General features: G+C 53.2%; 1 protein-coding gene across 1 annotated transcript; it reads left to right on the top strand.

Annotated features, from left to right (window-relative positions):
* Positions 1-14,743: 14,743 nt before the first annotated feature.
* LOC121875593 (collagen alpha-1(I) chain-like) lies at positions 14,744-19,559 on the top strand. The gene is made up of 4 exons (XM_042380177.1): positions 14,744-14,993; positions 16,609-16,809; positions 17,328-18,015; positions 18,821-19,559. Exons 1-4 carry the CDS (start codon positions 14,744-14,746, stop codon positions 19,557-19,559), a joined length of 1,878 nt encoding a protein of 625 aa, XP_042236111.1.
* The last annotated feature ends 229 nt before the right edge of the window (positions 19,560-19,788 follow it).

Raw genomic sequence — 19,788 nt, forward strand, 5'->3', positions numbered from 1 at the left:
CACACAGTCATGGACTCCTCACACACAGACCACTAGGCCAAACACACACAGACCACTAGGCCACACACAGACCACTGGGCCACACACAGACCACTAGGCCAACACACACACAGTCCACTAGGCCCTCACACACAGCAACCCATAAGGCCAGCACACAGACCGCCTCGCTGAACCACAGAGCCAACACACACAGTCCACTAGGCCAACACACAGACCACTAGGCCAACACACACAGTCCACTGAGCCCAACACACAGACCACTAGGCCAACACACACAGTCCACAGAGCCACACAGTCCACTGAGCCATCACACGATCCACTAGGCCCACACACAGTCCACTGGTAACACACACAGACCACTAGGCCAACACACACAGTCACTAGGCCAACACACACACAGTCCACTAGGCCAACACACACAGTCCACTGGGCCAGCACACACAGTCCACTAGGCACACAGTCACCGCTACAACACACACAGTCCACTAGGCCAACACACAGTCCATAGGCCAACACACACAGACCACTAGGCCAACACACACAGTCCACTAGGCCAACACACACAGTCACTGAGCCCAACACACACAGTCCACTAGGCCAACACACAGACCACTAGGCCACACACACACAGACCACTAGGCCAACACACACAGTCCACTAGGCCAACACACAGACCACTAGGCCACACACACACAGTCCACTAGAGCACACAGACCACTAGGCCAACAGTCACTGGGCCAACACACACAGTCCACTAAGCCAACACACACAGACCACTAAGCCCAGCACACACAGTCCACCTGGCACACACATCCATAGGCCAACACACCACACGACCACTAGGCCAGCACACACAGTCCCCTAGGCCAACACACACAGTCCACTGGGCCAACACACAGGACCACTAGTATACCACACAGTCCACAGGCCAGCACACACAGTCCATTGCACACACAGACCACTGAGGCCAACACACACAGTCCTCCAGGCCAACACACACGACCAGGCGCACAGACCACCAGAACCCACACAGCCACTGGCACACAATCACTAGGCCCCTCACACAGACCACTAGGCCAACACACAGACCACTAGGCCAACACACACAGTCCCACTAGGCCCTCACACACAGTCCATTAGGCCAACACACACAGACCACAGGCCAGCACACACAGTCCACTAGGCCAACACACACGACCACTAGGCCAGCACACACAGTCCACTGGGCCAACACACACAGACCACTAGGCCCCTCACACACAGTCCACTAGGCCAACACACAGTCCACTAGGCCAACACACACAGTCCACTAGACCACCACACACAGACCACTGGGCCTCACACAGACCACTAGGCCCTCACACACAGACCACTAGGCCTCACACACACAGACCACTAGGCAGCCACACACACACAGTCCACTGGGCCCCACACACAGACCACTAGGCCAACACACAGACCACTGAGGCCAACACACACAGTCCCTCAGGCCAACACACACAGTCCACTAGGCCAACACACACAGACCACTGGGCCAACACACAGTCCACTAGGCCAACACACAGACACCTAGGCCCCTCACACACAGACCACTAGGCCCCTCACACAGACCACTAGGCCAACACACACGAACCACTGGCAGCACACGTCCTGGGCCCCTCACACAGTCAGGCACACACAGTCCACTAGGCCAACACACACAGTCCACTAGGCTCCTCACACACACAGACCACTAGGCCAGCACACACAGTCCACTAGGCCAACACACACAGACCACTGGTGACACACACAGACCACTAGGCCAACACACAGACCACTGGGCCACACACACAGACCACTGGGCCAGCACCACAGTCCACTAGGCACACACACAGTCACTAGGCCAGCACACACAGTCCACTGGGCTCCTCACGCACAAACAGGGCCCTCACACACACAGACCACTAGGCCAACACACAGACCACTGCAACACACACAGACCACTAGGCCAACACACCACACAGACCACTAGGCCAACACGGTCACAGTTCCTCACACACGTCACTAGGCCCCTCACACAGTCCACTAGGCCACACACAGACCACTGGGCAACACACAGCCACTAGGCCAACAAGGCCACTGGGCCAACACACACAGACCACTAGGCCAGCACACACAGACCACTAGGCCCTCACACACAGTCCACTAGGCCCTCACACACAGTCCACTAGGCCCTCACACACAGCCACTGCCCTTCTAGGCCACTGGCACACACAGTCCACTGGGCCACACACACAGACCACTAGGCCAGCACACACAGACCACTAGGCCAGCACACACAGTCCATAGGCCAGCACATCCCACTGAGCCCTACACAGACCACTGGGCAACACACAGTCACTGGGCCTACACAGACCACTAGGCCAACACACACAGTCCACTAGGCCAACACACACAGACCACAGGCCTCACACAGTCACTAGCCCTCACACACAGTCCACTAGGCCCACACACAGACCACTAGGCCAACACACACGACCCATAGGCACACACACAGACCACTGGGCAACACACACAGACCACTAGGCCAGCACGTCCCCTAGGCCAACACCACAGACCACTAGGCCCCTACACACAGACCACTAGGCCAACACACAGTCCACTGACCACAACACTAGGCCCACTCACACGATCGCCAGGCCAGCACACACGGACCACCGGCCACTCACACACAGACCACTGGGCCAACACACGACCACTGGAGCACGCACAGTCCACTGGGCCAACACACGGACACTGGAGCCGCACCCAGACCACTGGGCTCCTCACACAGACCACTAGGCCTTTACCAGACCACTAGGCCACACACACAGACCCCTGGCCCTCACACAGCCGGCCACACAGTCCACTAGGCCCAGCACACAGTCCACTAGGCCAACACACACAGACCACTGGGCCAACACACACAGACCATAGGCCCACACAGACCACTGGGCCAACACGATCCACTAGGCCAGCACGTTCACTAGGCCAACACACACAGTCCACTAGGCCCACACACAGTCCACTAGGCCACACACAGACCACTAGGCCAACACACACAGACCACTAGGCCCTCACACACAGACCACTAGGCCCAGCACACACGCTGGCCAGCACCACTGGGCCCTCACACAGTCCACTAGGCCAACACACACAGACCACCTGGGCCAACACACACAGATACTAGGCCCCTCACACAGACACTGAGCCAACACACACACAGACCACTGGGCCAGCACACACAGACCCCCAGGCCCCTCACACACAGACCACTAGGCCAACACACACAGTCACTCAGCCCAGCACACACAGTCCGCATTCCTCACACACAGTCCACTGTCAACACACACACACTAAGCCGCAGTCACTAGGCCCCTCACACACAGACCACAGGCCTCACACACAGTCACCCCTAACCCAGCACACACAGACCACTGGGCCTCACACAGGCCACTGAGCCAACACACACAGACCACCAGGCCCAACACACACAGTCACTAGGCCAGCACACACAGACCACTAGGCCCACACACAGACCACTAGGCCAACACACACAGACCACTAGGCCCTCACACACAGACCACTAGGCCAACACACACAGACCACTAGGCCTCACACACAGACCACTAGGCCCCTCACACACACAGTCCACTAGGCCCAGCACACACACAGACCACTAGGTATACACACAGACCACTAGGCCCTCACACACAGTCCACTAGGCAACACACACAGACCATAGGCCAGCACACACAGACCCTAGGCCCTCACACACAGACCACTAGGCCCCACACACAGACCACCCTAGGCCCCTCACACACACACAGTCACTGGGCTCACACAGACCACTAGGCCTTCACAGTCCACTAGGCCCCTCACACACAGTCCACTGGCCCAGCACACAGTCACCTAGGCCCCTCACACAGACCACTGAGCCCCCACACACACAGACCACTGGGCCACTCACACACAGACCACTAGGCCCTCACACACACAGACCACTAGGCCTCACACACACAGACCACTAGGCCCCTCACACACAGACCACTAGGCCCCTCACACACAGACCACTAGGCCCCTCACACACAGACCATAGGCCCCTCACACACAGACCACACTGGGCCCTCACACACGACACTAGGCCCCTCACACACACACAGACCACTAGGCCCACACAGACCACTAGGCCCCTCACACACAGACCACTAGGCCAACACACACAGTCCACTGGGCCCCTCACACACAGTCCACCTGAGCCCTCACACAGACCACTGGGCCTCACACACAGTCCACTGGGCCCACACACAGACCACTAGGCCTCACACTCCACTGGGCCCCACACACACACAGTCCACTAGGCCCTCACACACACAGTCCACCTAGGCCCTCACAGACCACCTAGGCCCCCTCACACACACAGACCACTAGGCCCCTCACACAGACCACTAGGCCCCCCACACACACACAGTCCACTGGGCCCCTCACACACAGACCACTAGGCCCCTCACACACACAGACCACTAGGCTCTCACACAGACCACTAGGCCCCTTACACACAGACCACTAGAGCCCTCACACACACAGACCACAGGCCCCTCACACAGACCACACTAGGCCCCTCACACACAGACCACTATGCCCCTCACACCAGACCACTAGGCCCCTCACACACCAGTCCACTAGGCCCCTCACACACAGACCACTGGGCCTCACACACACCACTAGGCCCCTCACACACACCACTGGGCCCTCACACACACAGACCACTGGGCCCCTCACACACACAGACCACTAGGACCTCACACACAGACCACTGGGCCAACACACACAGTCCTGGGCCCTCACACACAGACCACTAGGCCCTCACACACACAGACCACTAGGCCCTCACACGTCCACTAGGCCCCACACACACACAGTCCACCCAGGCCAACACACACACACAGACCACTAGGCTGCCACACAGTCCACTGAGCCCTCACACAGACCACTAGGCCTCACACACACACACACAGACCACTAGGCCCTCACACACAGACCACCAGGCCCCTCACACAGCCACTGGGCCCTCACACAGACCATAGGCCCTCACACACACAGACCACTAGGCCCTCACACACAGGCCACTGGGCCCCTCCACAGACCACCTAGGCCCCTCACACACAGACCACTAGGCCCACCCAGACCACTAGGCCCCTCCAGATCCACCCTAGGCCCCTCACACACACAGACACTAGGGCACACACAGTCCCACTAGGCCCAACACACACAGTCCACTGGGCCCCTCACACACAGTCCCACCCTAGGCCCCTCACACACACAGTCCACTAGGCCCACACACAGTACTAGGCCCCTCACACACGACCACTAGGCCCCTCACACACAGACCACTAGGCCCTCACACACACAGACCACTAGGCCCCTCACACAGACCACTAGCACGAGTCCCACTGGGCCTCACACAGACCACTAGGCCCTCACAGACCACTAAGCCCGACACTGAGCCTCACACACAGTCACTGAGCCTGACACTGGGCCCTCACACACAGACCACTAGGCCCCTCACACGAACCACTAGGCCACTCACACACAGACCACTAGGCCCCTCACACACACAGACCACTGGAGCCCTCACACAGACCACTGGGCTCTCACACACAGACCACTAGGCCCTCTCCACACAGACCACTAGGCCCCTCACACACAGACCACTGGGCCCCCACACACACAGACCACTAGGCCCCTCACACACACAGACCACTAGGCCCACACACACACACAGACCACTAGGCCCCTCACACACAGACCACTAGGCCCCTCACACACACAGCCACTAGGCCCTCACACAGACCACTAGGCCCTCACCACACAGACCACTAGGCCCCTCACACACAGACCACTGGGCCTCACACACACAGACCACTAGGCCCTCACACACAGACCATAGGCCAACACACAGTCCACTAGGCCCCTCACACACAGTCCACTAGGCCCTCACACACAGACCATAGGCCCTCACACACAGTCCACTAGGCCCTCACACACACAGCCACTAGGCCCCTACACAGACCTGGGCCCCTCACACACAGACCACTGGGCCCTCACACACAGACCACTGGGCCCCTCACACACAGACCACTAGGCCCCTCACACACACAGACCACTAGGCCCTCACACACAGACCACCTAGGCCCCTCACACAGTCCACTAGGCCCCTCACACACAGACCACCTGGGCCCCTCACACAGTCCTAGGCCCCTCACACACAGACCACTGGGCCCTCACTGAAGCCACTAGGCCCTTCACACACAGTCCTGGGCCCTCACACACACACAGACCACTGGGCCCTCACACACACACAGTCCACTAGGCCCCTCACACACACGAACCACTAGGCCCTCACACACACAGACCACTAGGCCCCTCACACACAGACCACTAGGCCCCTCACACAGAGTCCACTAGGCCCCTCACACACAGACCACTAGGCCCTCACACACACAGAACACTAGGCCCTCACACACACAGACCACTAGGGCCTCACACACAGACCTGGGCCCCTCACACACACAGACCACTGGGCCCCTCACACACCAGACCACTAGGCCCCTCACACACAGACCACTAGGCCCCTCACACACAGACCACTAGGCCCCTCACACACAGAGCCTAGGCCCCTCACACACACAGACCACTAGGCCCCTCACACAAGACCACCGACCCCTCACACACAGTCCACTAGGCCCCTCACGCACAGACCACTGGAGCCCCTCACACACAATCCACTGGGCCCTCACACACACAGTCCACTGGGCCTCACACACACAGACCACTAGGCCCTCACACACACAGACCACTAGGCCCCTCACACACAGACCACTAGGCCCTCACACACAGACCACTGGGCCCTCACACACAGTCCACTAGGCCCTCACACACACAGACCACCTAGGCCCCTCACACACAGACCACTAGGCCCCTCACACAGACCACTGGGCCCCTCACACACAGGCCACTGGGCCTCACACAGACCACTAGGCCCTCACACACAGACCACTAGGCCCCTCACACACAGACCACTGAGGCCCCTCACACACAGACCACTAGGCCCCTCACACACAGACCACTGGGCTCCTCACACAGACCACTAGGCTCCTCACACACCCAGACCTGGGCTCTCACACAGACCTGGGCCCTCACACAGACCACTAGGCCCCTCCACACAGACCACTGGGCCCCTCACACACAGACCACTAGGCTCCTCACACACAGTCCACTAGGCCTCACACACAGACCACCTGGGCTCTCCACACACAGACCACTAGGCCCCTCACACACAGACCACTAGGCTCCTCACAGACCACTAGGCCTCACACACACACAGACCACTAGGCCCCTCACACACACAGACCACTGGGCCCTCACACACACAGACCACTAGGCTCCTCACACACAGACCACTAGGCTCCTCACACACAGACCACTGGGCCCCTCACACACAGACCCTGGGCCCCTCACACACACAGCCCACTAGGCTCCTCACACACAGACCACTGGGCCCTCACACAGACCACTAGGCCTCACACACAGACCACCTGGGCCCCTCACACACCAGACCCTAGGCCCTCACACACACAGACCACTAGGCTCTCACACACACAGACCACTAGGCTCCTCACACACAGAGCCACTAGGCTCTCACACACAGTCCACTAGGCCTCACACACAGACCACTAGGCCCCTCCCACACACACAGACCAACAGGCCTCACACAGAACCACTAGGCCCCTCACACACAGACCACTAGGCCCCTCACACACACAGACCACTGGGCCCCCACACACAGACCACTAGGCCCCTCACACACAGACCACTAGGCTCCTCACACACAGACCACTAGGGCCCCTCAATCTGCCAATATGTATCATAGAAGTACAACAGTTCTGCAACGACTTATTACCTATCATAATATAATATCCACTTTCACACAGTTCTAACACTATGAAGAAGCAATGCACACATACTTACACGTCAACATTTTGTCTTATATTCGTAAGAAATGTTTACAATGGAAACAGCTTTAAGTAGAAACTGATAAATTGGCAATGAGAGTTCGCCAACTTGTTCCTAAGACTGATGAATTCAATACACAAATAAAATATTACCTAGCAAGATGCCTTCCAATACATTTTATATGTGGATATTGTGATACCCAGCAATTTTGTCCTCATTTTTAGCTTTTAATAAAACTTTCCTTTATAGCAAGCATAAAATGTGCCATAATGTAGCCCTGAGTAAGATCCCAAATTGCTGGTTGAGTCACATATTGTCTTGCAAGCTGCGGAAATTAAGCAACACCTAGGAACGCTGCGGCAAGTGAGCAGACAGGGAGATGGCATTTGGTTTGTGCACTAACAGGGTTGCACCCGGGTGATTAATATATCATTAAAATCATGTCTTGGTTATCATATGTAATATAATTAAAGGTGAATAAATGCAGAATCTCAGTATATGTACCCCTGTAGCCAAGCATCACTGAACAACCATGATCTAGAAGTTGACTGCATTTTAGCTAAATGTAAATGACTCCTTCTCCCAGATGATATCCCTTTTTCTTGCCAGTCTCTCTGTCTCACTCCTCAATTGGACTACTTGCTGGTAAATTCGTAAAAAAATAGTAAAACTGAGCTTACTGGTTACCTGTGTTTCACAAAGGTTCAGGCAAACATACTCAGTTTTGTCCCCCGCCCTTGACTAGACTTGGGTCGTATCACAAAGTACATGGAACACCAAACAAGTCGAGAGCCACTTCCAAGTAGCACCGTCATGGATGATTCACACAGCAATACTTAGTTCATTTCATACTATCGCACAGCACTTATGGTCTAATGGCCACAGAAGACAATCCATTAACTGCTTGTGGGTAGGGATATACTGCATAATAAATGCTTTATTGACGGTGTGGCCCTCAAAATACCAGTGCAAAAACACTACAACAGAAGCACTTGCTTTCATATTCAGATTTCAAACTGAGCACAGGGCAGAGAAAGAATACTGCTACCATTATGTGATACACAACACTGCAAGAAACACTCAAAGCATAAACGTCAATCAGCGCGGGCTTGAGGTGGTAATGAGGGAGTACAACAATGGAGTCCGCAGCAGGTTAATTAATCTCCTGAGCGGGGAGGAGGGGGTATGTGACGCAGTAACAACAAAGAAGAATTGGGTCACCCCTATGAACACATAAAGAACTAGCCAAGATATGCCTTTCTTTCACTACTAAGGTTTTCTTCAACTTGTCAACTCTAGACAGTTTTATACTTTCAGGCCTTCAAATCTAATCTTACGTAGAGTAGAGCATCAACTTCGTTAGGGGTGCATAAAGATTTTTTATTGCTTAATTGCCGAATTCTTTTTGTCTTGAATTCCTTTTGTATCATGTCATCTGTATGAACTCAGCCATAGGCCATTCATTACCTCTGTGCTTTTATTTCAGTAGTGTTGCATCCAGGAGTTACCAGATTCTTCTTGTAATTGTCAATAATACATTCTTATTTAGTATATCTTGTGTAGTGTCGAGTGTCTGCGTTCAACAGGGGTGTTCAGTATCAACGATCAGTGGTTAGTGACGTGGGGTGGTAACCAGGTTGCCTTGTACGGCACGGGGGTTGAGGAGGTTCTGCAACGGGGCATGGAGGACCTCACGCGTTCATCTCATCACTCACCATCCTTGAGCCTCCATTTTGAATGTGGGCTGCTGCTTCATTTCTGAAATATTTTAAATGATAATTATTTATTCATATAACAGTTCTTGTATTTAAAGAAGATTTTGAGAGGGTCATTGTATTAGTGTTCTCATTTATATCTGCTACAATAAGATAATTTGTGAAAAAATAGTTAATGATTATACTGTACTATGAAAATGTGTCAGTCAGAAATAACTTAGAGAATAAATGAAGTATGGGTGTCACCAGGATTTTTTTTATATGCCTGTGTGAAAGACTTAAAGAATTGTACCGCAAAGAGTGTATTGAGTAAATTTAAAATGATGTTTCTGGTATTTGGTGATAAATGACTAACTAGCCATGTAATAAAACTAAAAATTAAATATATATAATGCAGCATGTTTCTGATAATAAGAATTTAAAAACAATTATAATGTCAACATCTTTCAACCCACTGATGCTCCAAGTTAAATACAAATCTATTCATGAGATAAGTTTTGAAATCATGGGCGTTATTGTTATTTTCATATTTCTAAAGAATAATATTTTACACTGGTTAAGGATGTGTTTTACTTTAGCTTTAATTAATATAATAAAATAAACACAAAACTGACCTTAAATAATGTTTTCTACATAAAAATTTGCATCATAAAAATTAATGATGTACTACCGTGGATAAAAGTTCGCTCCTTCCCAAACTTAAGCAGCTGACCTACCCCGCTCCAGTCGCATTGCTCTCAGTCACTGCATATACAATTGTCTCGTGTGCCCGCTAATCTCGCAACAATGGCTTCCGCTGGACCCCCCCCCACCACAGAAAAACCTTGAACAACCTAGCCCAAGCCGCCCCAAGCCTAAGAAGATACGACGAGATTTAAGCTATGCAGTTAAGTACAAGATCGTGCAGGAGTTCGAAAAAGGTACGAGGCAAGTTGATCTGGCGCGTCAGCATGGCGTGAACCAGTCTACGATCGGGATGATCAAGAAGGATGCCGCCAAGATAAAACAACACATGAGAATCATAAAGTCTACAGGTGCTTCAATGGTGAAGTACTGCCAGAACAAGGTGCTTCTCAAGACGGAGAATTTGCTGGTGAGCTACTTGATTCGTCAGGCAAGACTGAACATGGCGGTGGACACGCGCTCAGTTCAAGAGTACGCCCGTGAACTGTACGTGGCAGTGGCACGCAAGATGGTAATTGCAGAGCCCAGACCCTTCACTGCTTCCTCTGGGTGGCTGCAAGGGTTTAAGAAGAGGAACAAGATCACCAACATTAACATTGGTGGTGAAGGAGCCAGTGCTGACCGTGTTGCGGCTAGTGATTTTCCTCCATTCTTACGAGAAGTTATGGAGGAAGAACAGTACACCGACGACCAGGTGTTCAACATGGATGAACCCGGTCTGTTTTGGAAAAATCTACCTACCAAGACCTTCGTTGTCAAGTCTGCCAACAAGTGTCGGGGCCGGAAATTGCAGGAGCGCATCACCGTCCTGTTTACCACCAATGCCTCCGGTACCTGTAAGCTCAAGTTGTCGGTGATCCACACAGCCCGCAAGCCGCACGCCTACAAGAACATGGACATGACCAAGCTAAATGTCCACTGGCTAACCGTATACTGCCTGACTGGGGTCACTAATTCTAAGGGGGAATATTTAACTCTAATCTTAATTTCTAAGGGTCGCTGCCACCAGACCCCCTCTGGACAGTATGTAACTCGTTAGGTAGCAGGCAGAGTGGACTAGGCATTGGGCTAGGTTTTTCATTGACCAGATCAATGAGGGGAAAGAAGGGTGAAACCACAACATGTCTTAGTTCTTTCAGTTATTCTTTCTACTTACTTCAGTTCATTTTGGTAGTATGTCGATGGCCTAGGCACATGGGTAGTGTACAGTAATTCTGATATCAGGGTCACTTGGACGGAAATAAAGGTAACTACTGTGGGAGAAATGAATACTCCTAAAATACTCAAAGAACAAGTTTATTAATATAAAATCAAAGTACCAGGCTCAACTCCTGGGCTTATTGCAGATTCCGTATTTCTTATTTACTTATTTTCTTATTTACTCAACAGCAATTACTCAGATATTACACTCTTACCGTGCACACTCTTACTGGTGTCACATTACATTACATAGCAGGACCAGTTCCTTGTCCTTACTCACAATACTAATACTGATACAAACACCGACATGGGTCCACTACCCAACATGGGGTAATTATTAACAAACACATACGACCACACTGCGGACCATAACTCCAAGGCCTGTCCCAGGGTATAGCACTGGCGCCTCTAACAATTGCTGTTGTGGTCGGTTACACTCCGACACGAGGCGGGTCTGGGGCCCGAGGCCCACGAGGTAGAGTAGAGCCGATTAATCATGCCGAATCAGCACCATCACTCCTATATTGACCACTGCTGGGTATCCACCGGCTCCGAGCGACCGGTGGGTTTCAATTAAGCCCACCCTCGATCTGAGAACGAAGGTGAAAGATGATACGGGAGGTTTTTTGGGGAAGCATGGTGGGTCACAAACAAATCTTCAGTCTCGCCACGTCAAATATGTACGTTTTATTACTTCTTACACTAGGTGCATGACAATTCCACTGTTAAAGCATGAACACTGATGAACACTGATATTCACTCCAATAGACTGGATCAAACTAAATGGTTATAAACACAGAACATACCTGGGAACGAAGGTGAAAGATGATACGGGAGGTTTGTTCCTCCCGCCTCGCACTGGTTTATATACCCCTGAGTTGCCAGCGATCGCTACTCACGCAATGACAGAATTTACACACAATCTAACTGTTACAGATTCAAGGATGACCCGCAGTTGACAAAGGTCTGGCGAATTACTAAAGAAGATTTACACAGACTAATTCAAGACTGCGTTTGCCAGTAGAGATTGGAATAAACGTAGTGACAACTGTGTTTGAAGGCGGGACTTACTGGGAGTGATCCTGAGGGTAAAACGGATGGGAAAAACACGTCTCTCCTGAGATTCTACAAGCGCGGTGGATTTGAATGTTATGTAGCGTAATATGAATAAAATGGGTTTTTAGGAATGACAATGATGTGCGCAATACAACCGCACGTAAGGCGTGGATGTTCACTGCTCTGTCCCTCTCCTGGTTTGACGACTGTTTCGTTCCCGACGTCAAGAAATTCTGCGAGCAATAGAATGTTCCATTCAACATTTTGTTGCTCCTTGACAACGCACCTGGATACTCGCCCCTACTGTTGGATCGTCATCCCAACGTAAAAGTGGTCTTCCTTCCTCCCAACACTACGTCGTTAATCAGCCCATGGACCAGGAGATGATCTGCAACGTTAAGGCTGCATTCTCTGCAAAGAAGCTCAAGCTCCTGAACGACTGTACTAACACCAAGGATGAGTTGCGTAACCTGGGTGACACCGATAGCGAGAGCGACGACGAGGAAGAAGAGTTGGTGGAGCAAGAAGTTCGCGTCAAACAGTTTTGGAAGAAATTCAACGTCAAGAAAGTTCGGATACCTATGGGACTGACAGTTATCTTGGTGATTTTATGTACTGTACTAAGTAATAACAAGGTGGATTTTTCAACCCTGAATTTTGCAACACATTTATTGTTAGTTTGATAACTACATTTATGGATACAAGTGGCACCGACCATCCTAAACTCATCGGCATGAGTAAAAAATAAACTCACCTGGCCTTGTATTCCATAACAAAGTAGTTCATGGGGCAGCCACCGTCGAGCCAAGCGTTAAGGTGAAGGGAGATGGAAGAGGAGGTAACCTCAACAAAGCGATGCACCTCTGGAACCTCGGGTTTCTTGCCTCTGTGCGAGTGTTGAGAATCTCTGATGAGTCACCGGTTCCAATCCTAACAGATGAAAGTCAATTAATTATGTGCCAAGAGATCTATATTTACTAAGTCATACATTGATGTTGGTGCTACAAAATTAGATACAAAAGCAATGTTCCAACATACAGCACAGCACAGCACAGCACAGCACAGCACAGCACAGTGCAGTGCAGTGCAGTGCAGCACAGTGCAGTGCAGTGCAGTGCAGCACAGCACAGCGCAGCGCAGCACAGCACAGTACAGAACAGTACAGTACAGTACAGTGCAGTGCAGTACAGTACAGTGCAGTGCAGTGCAGTACAGTACTGCAGTGCAGTGCAGTGAAGTGCAGTGCAGTGTAGTACAGTGCAGTACAGTATAGTACTGCAGTGCAGTACAGTGCAGTGCAGTGCAGTACAGTACAGTACAGTACAGTACAGTACAGTACAGTACAGTACAGTACTGCAGTACAGTACAGTACAGTACAGTACAGTACAGTGCAGTACAGTACAGCGCAGCGCAGCACAGCACAGTACAGTACAGTACAGTACAGTGCAGTGCAGTACAGTACAGTACAGTGCAGTACAGTGCAGTACAGTACATTACAGTAGAGTACAGTACAGTACAGTACAGTACAGTACTGCAGTACAGTACAGTACAGTACAGTACAGTACAGTGCAGTACAGTACTGCAGTATAGTACAGTACAGTACAGTACAGTACAGTGCAGTGCAGTACAGTACAGTGCAGTGCAGTACAGTACTGCAGTACAGTACAGTACAGTACAGTACAGTGCAGTGCAGTGCAGTACAGTACAGTACAGTACTCAGTTTAAAAAATGATTATACTCTATATAACATAAGATATGACACCCACAGGGCTCTCCTTAGGGGCAGATGCCCTTCCAGGGGGCCTCCCAGAGGCAGCGGTGCCCTCAGGGGACGTCCCATGGGCAAAGGCACCTTAAGGAGCCCTCTGACGGGTGGTGGCGCCCCCAGGGGCCCTGCTACGGGTGGTGGCAACCAGGGGCCCTTCCAGGGCGGTTGGCGCCCCAAGGGGCCCTCCCAGGTGCAACATCGATCCCAGGAGCTCACCTTACGGGCAAGAGCAACCCCAAGGGCCCTCCTAGAGGAGTTGGCGCCCACAAGAGCCCTTTGAGAGGCGATGGCGCAGTCAGGAGCCCTGCCAGGGGTGGTGGTGCCCCAAGGGCCCTGCCGTGAGAGGGGCGTCCCCAGGTGCCCTCCCAGGGACAGCGGCGCCCCCAGGGGCCCTGTCGGGGAAGAGGCGTTCCCCAAGAGTTCTGTCATGGGCGGTGGCGCCCAGAGGGGCTTTTCCCTGGGCGGTGACGCCCCAAGGGGCCATGCCTATGGCGGTGGTGACCAAGGGGCCTTGCCAGAGGCGGTGGCACCCCAGAGTTCATTCTAGGGCCGGTGGCACCACAAGGGGCCCTCCCAGGTGCAACGGCGCCCCCAGAAGCTCTCCTGGGTGTCATATTGCAACTAGACCAGCGGCTCTCAACCTTTCTCACTCCATTCCCCCCTTGAGGAATGTTCATCATCCTCGTGGCCTCCTTCATTTTTCTCCCACAACAGACAAACAGACAAGTGATAAAGACTAAAGAATGATAAAGAAGGACAGATAAATAGGACAAGAGTTAGAATGACAAACACACACACACATTCACATACATAACACGCCCATGCACTCACACATAAAGCACACATACAGTCATACACAAACATGCACACAGGTAAACATTCACACTCAAGCTAGCAAGCTAAAGTGTACTTCCTGTAAGCAAGAACACGCCTCCTTTGACAAGCACTGCCCAACTTGGAAGAATGAGAAGAATAGTGAGTCATACCAATTTAGCACTAAAAATGGTGGGATTATATAAGTAATGAATGAGTATGAACAACAATGGCACCAATAAATAAGGAAATAATTAATAAAGGAAGTGTGCAAATATTTCACCCACGTAAAGCAGCGACCACATGAATTATGAAACAAAATAAGTAACACCAATTACGGAGTATATTATGCTTGAGTCAAGCTCAAACACAATATATGGTTCAGAGACAATACACTCCACTGTTTTCGTGATGGTATCCCAGGCCAGACTGAGATCATTCGGTCTTATCACCACTTGCAAAGGGATGACACACAGACACGTACTGAACAAGTCAGTTCAGCAGCTCGGTCCAGCGCCTGTCACACAGACAGGGACTGGACCTGTGAAATCTTAAATAATCCGTAAAAAAATAAAAAAAAATTAGCACCAGAGTATGTATATAATAAAATTGTATTGTCGTTATGATTAAACAAAATGACAAAAAAAAAGAATGAAAATTGTCTTCTGCCAAGTCAAAATAAGTAATACAAGTTTTGTTTAATTCAGATTCCCAACATTATTTGGAAACATACAATTTATAACAGCTCGCCGTGGCTCCCTTGGGGGCCATGCCCCCAGGTTGAGAACCACTGAGCTAGAGCAACTACAGTATATCTTGAGCTAGTCAGGCCGCACCTCGATTATCAGTTCTGGTGCCCTTATTATAGAATTGATATCAATTCACTGGAGTCGGTGCAGCGAAGAATGACGAAAATGATTGGACTTAGAAACCTTCCATATCAAGATAGATTAAATAAACTAAACTTGCATTCCTTAGAAAAACGAAGAGTGCGGGGAGATATGATAGAAGTATTTAAGTGGGTGAAAGGAATCAATACAGGAGATATAGATAAAGTTTTTTATAATATCCGAGCAGGATAGGACTCGTAGCAATGGATTTAAGTTGGATAAGTTTAGGTTTAGGAGGGAGATAAGAAGGAACTGGTTCACAAATAGGGTGGTGGACGAATGGAACAAGCTTAGCAACTTTGTAGTAAGTGCTGGAACGCTGGAAAGTTTTACAAGGAGGCTGGATAGATTCATGGATGATAGAGAGTGGTAGTAACTCTCGACAGGAGCTGCCATGCACAGGCCAACCGGCCTATTGCAGACTCCTTATTTTCTTATGTTCTTACAGGCAACAGCCGCTCCAAGGGCCCTCTTAGAGGAGTTGGCGCCCACAAGGGCCCTCTCAGGGGCGAGGGTCCCACTAGGATCCCTCCCGGGGACAGCGGCAGCCCCAGGGGCCCTGCCAGGGGCGGTGGTGCCCCAAGAGCCCTGCCGGGGGAGGGGTGTCCCCAGGGACCCTCTCACGGGCAGTGGCGCCCCCAGGAGTCCTGTCAGGGCAGATGGTACCCCCAGAGTTCCTGCCAAGGGCAGTGGCGAACCAGGGGCCCTAGCAGAGTTTTTTTTTTTTTACCCCAGAGGCCTTGTTAGGGGCGGTGGTGCCCCCAGGAGCCCTGGCATGGGCTGTGACGCACGCACGGGCCCTGCCAGGGATAATGACGCCCGCAGGACACTCCTTAGAGGAAACAGCGCCCCAAGGGGCCCTCTCAGAGACAGCAGCGCCCCCAGGGGACCTCCCAGGGCGTAGGCGCATCCATGGATTCTTCCAGGGATGGTGGCTCCCTCAGGGGCCCTTCCAGGGGCGGTGGTACCCCAAGGGGCTGTGTCAGGGTCGTTGGTGCCCCCAGGGGCCCTCCCAGAGGAGGTGGCGCACCCAGCGGCCCTTCCAGGAGCAGTGGCGCCCCTAGGGGCCCTCTCAGGGCGGTAGCGCCCCCAGGAACCCTCTGAGGGGCGGTAGCGCGCCAAGGAGCCCTCTCAGGAGCCCTCCCCATGAGCTCTACTTACGGTTAGCAGTAGCCGAATGGGCCCTCCCAGAGTGGTTGGCACCCCTAAGGGTCCATCCAGGGGCGGTGGCGCCCCTATGTGACTTGTCAAAACCGGAGGCGCCCTCAGGGGTCCTCTCAGGGGCGGTGGCGCTCTACGAGGCCCTTTCAGATTTAGTGGCGCCCCAAGGTGCCCTCACAGAGGCGGTGGCGCCCCCAGAGGCTCCTTCAGGGGCGGTGGCCTCCCCAGGACCCCTCCCAGGGGCAGCAGCGCCCCCAGGATCCCTACCAGGGACGGAGTCGCCCCAATGGGCCGTGCCGGGGGAGGCCTTTCCCCAGGGGTCCTCTAAGGGGCGATGGCGCTCCAAGGGGCCTTCCCAACTGCAGCGGGGCCTCCAGGGGCTTTCCTTAGGGAAGGTGGTGCCCTCAGGGGCCCTGCCAGGGGAGGTGACGTCCCCAGGGGCCCTTCACGGAGCGGTGGCGCCCGCAAGGGACCTCCCAGGGGCGGAATCACCCCCAGGCGCCCTTCCAAGGGCGGTGGCGCTCCAAGGAGCCCTCCCAGCTGCAACGGGGCCTCCAAAGGCTCTGCTTAGGGGTGCTGGTGCACCCAGGGGACCTGCCAGGGGAGGTGGCGTCCCCAGGGACTCTTCAGGGAGCAATGGCGTCCTCAGGGACCCTCTCAGCGGCCGTGGCGCCCCTAGCAGCCTTCTCAGGGCGTTGGTGCCCCTATGCCCATGCCTGGGGCGGTGGCGCCCCCAGGGGCCTGTATTAGCCCCTGTCTTATAGGCAGAAGTATTTATATAAATGAATTGATTACATTAGACTTATATACTTTATCACCCTCTGTAACTTTCCTCTAGCTATGAGGTAGCATGTTCAGAGCACGTGATAAGGTGTGCCCACGGGAAGTCACGTCACTTAGTGGTGAGTTAAGCATTAAGTAACCGGCTCTCTGGCCACCTATTGCGTGCAGTAGTTTGATATTTCTCACCAGAGGAAGACGTTATTTAGAACCATCGTGGATGGTTCCGTCTTCCCTCGAGGGAGGACGTCGGATATATTTCCATTCTTCACTCGATGGGTTCCTACTCGCCTCACTCAACTATCTCATCAACAGGACGTACTTAGCACAACTATTTAACATATCCCCCGTCCTTATTTAACGCTCATAGCTACAGTGGTTAAATTACGGTGATAATCCTTTTTGAAAGTGTACCTAGAAACTTTTTATAATAAATACAAACAAAGGAACATAGTGGATTTCACTACAGAAGATCCAATACACTTTGATCTATATTTTACTATGTCTAAAACATAAGGTAACGTGCCACACAAGTGATTGTTACAAGTGGTGACAATCCAGGAATGTTGTTACATATATGACAGTTTCACAAGTAGCTGTTATTCACGGGAACAGTCACCTCAACAGATACACAGTTGGTAAAGGTAGAGATATTATGTTCTCCCCATTACTGTGGCATACTGGTACATCTGTTACCTAAGAGAAGCAATTCGTTAAAGGCCCGCCCAGGTGCAACAACACCCCAAGGGCCTCTCCTTAGGAACAGCAGCGCCCCCAGGGGCCGTCCCAGGAACAACGACGCTCCCAGGGGATCTCCCAGGGACAGCGGCGCCCCCAGAGGCCCCTCCAGGGGCGGTGACGCCCCCAGGGTCCCCTCCCAGGGACGGCAGAACCCCAAGGGCCCTGCCAAAGGCGGTGGCGCCCCCAAGGGCCTTTCTGGGGGATGGGCGTTCCCCAGGGGCCCTCTCAGGGGCGGTGGTACCAACAGGGGCCTTTCCCGGTGAAGTTGCGCCCCAAAGGGGCCTTGTCTTGGGTGGCTGGCGCCCCCAGGGGCCCTACCAGGGGCGGTGGCACTGCCAGAAGACCTGCCAGAGACGGTGGCGGCCCCATTACCCATGTCAGGGGTGGTGGCGCTCTCAAGGGCTCTCCTTAGGGGCAGCAGCGCACCCAGAGGCCCTTCCAGTGACACCGGCGCCCCCAGGGGACTTTCCAGGGGCGGTGGATCCCCCAGAGGCTCTTCTTAAGGGCAGCAGCACCCCCACGGCCCCTGCCAGTGGCGGTGACACCACCAGGGGCCGTGCCACGGGCTGTGTAACACCCCTAGGGCCCGTGCCAAGTGCTGTGGTGCCAACAGGAGCTCTGACAAGGGCTGTGGCGCCCCCAAGGGCCCTGCTAGGGGCGACTTGCCCCCCCAGCGTGTCGCCCACTTGGAACGGGTCCCCTAGGGGTTCTCCTTAGGGGCAGCGGCGCCCCAAGGAGCCTTCCCAGTGTAGGGGGGGCGGTGGAACCGTCAGGGGCCCTGCCATGGTGGCACCCCAAAGGCCCTGCCAGGAGCGGCTGGTGCCCCCAGGGTCCCGCCAAGGTGCAACAGCGCCCCTAGGGGCTCTCCTTAGTGGCAGCAGCGCCCCTAGGAGTCCTCCCAGAGGTGGTGGCGCTCCCATGAGCCCTCTCAGGGGCGGTGGTGCCC

This window comes from Homarus americanus, unplaced genomic scaffold (genome assembly GCF_018991925.1).
Source record: "Homarus americanus isolate GMGI-L3 unplaced genomic scaffold, GMGI_Hamer_2.0 scaffold46253, whole genome shotgun sequence".
NCBI lineage: Eukaryota > Metazoa > Arthropoda > Malacostraca > Decapoda > Nephropidae > Homarus > Homarus americanus.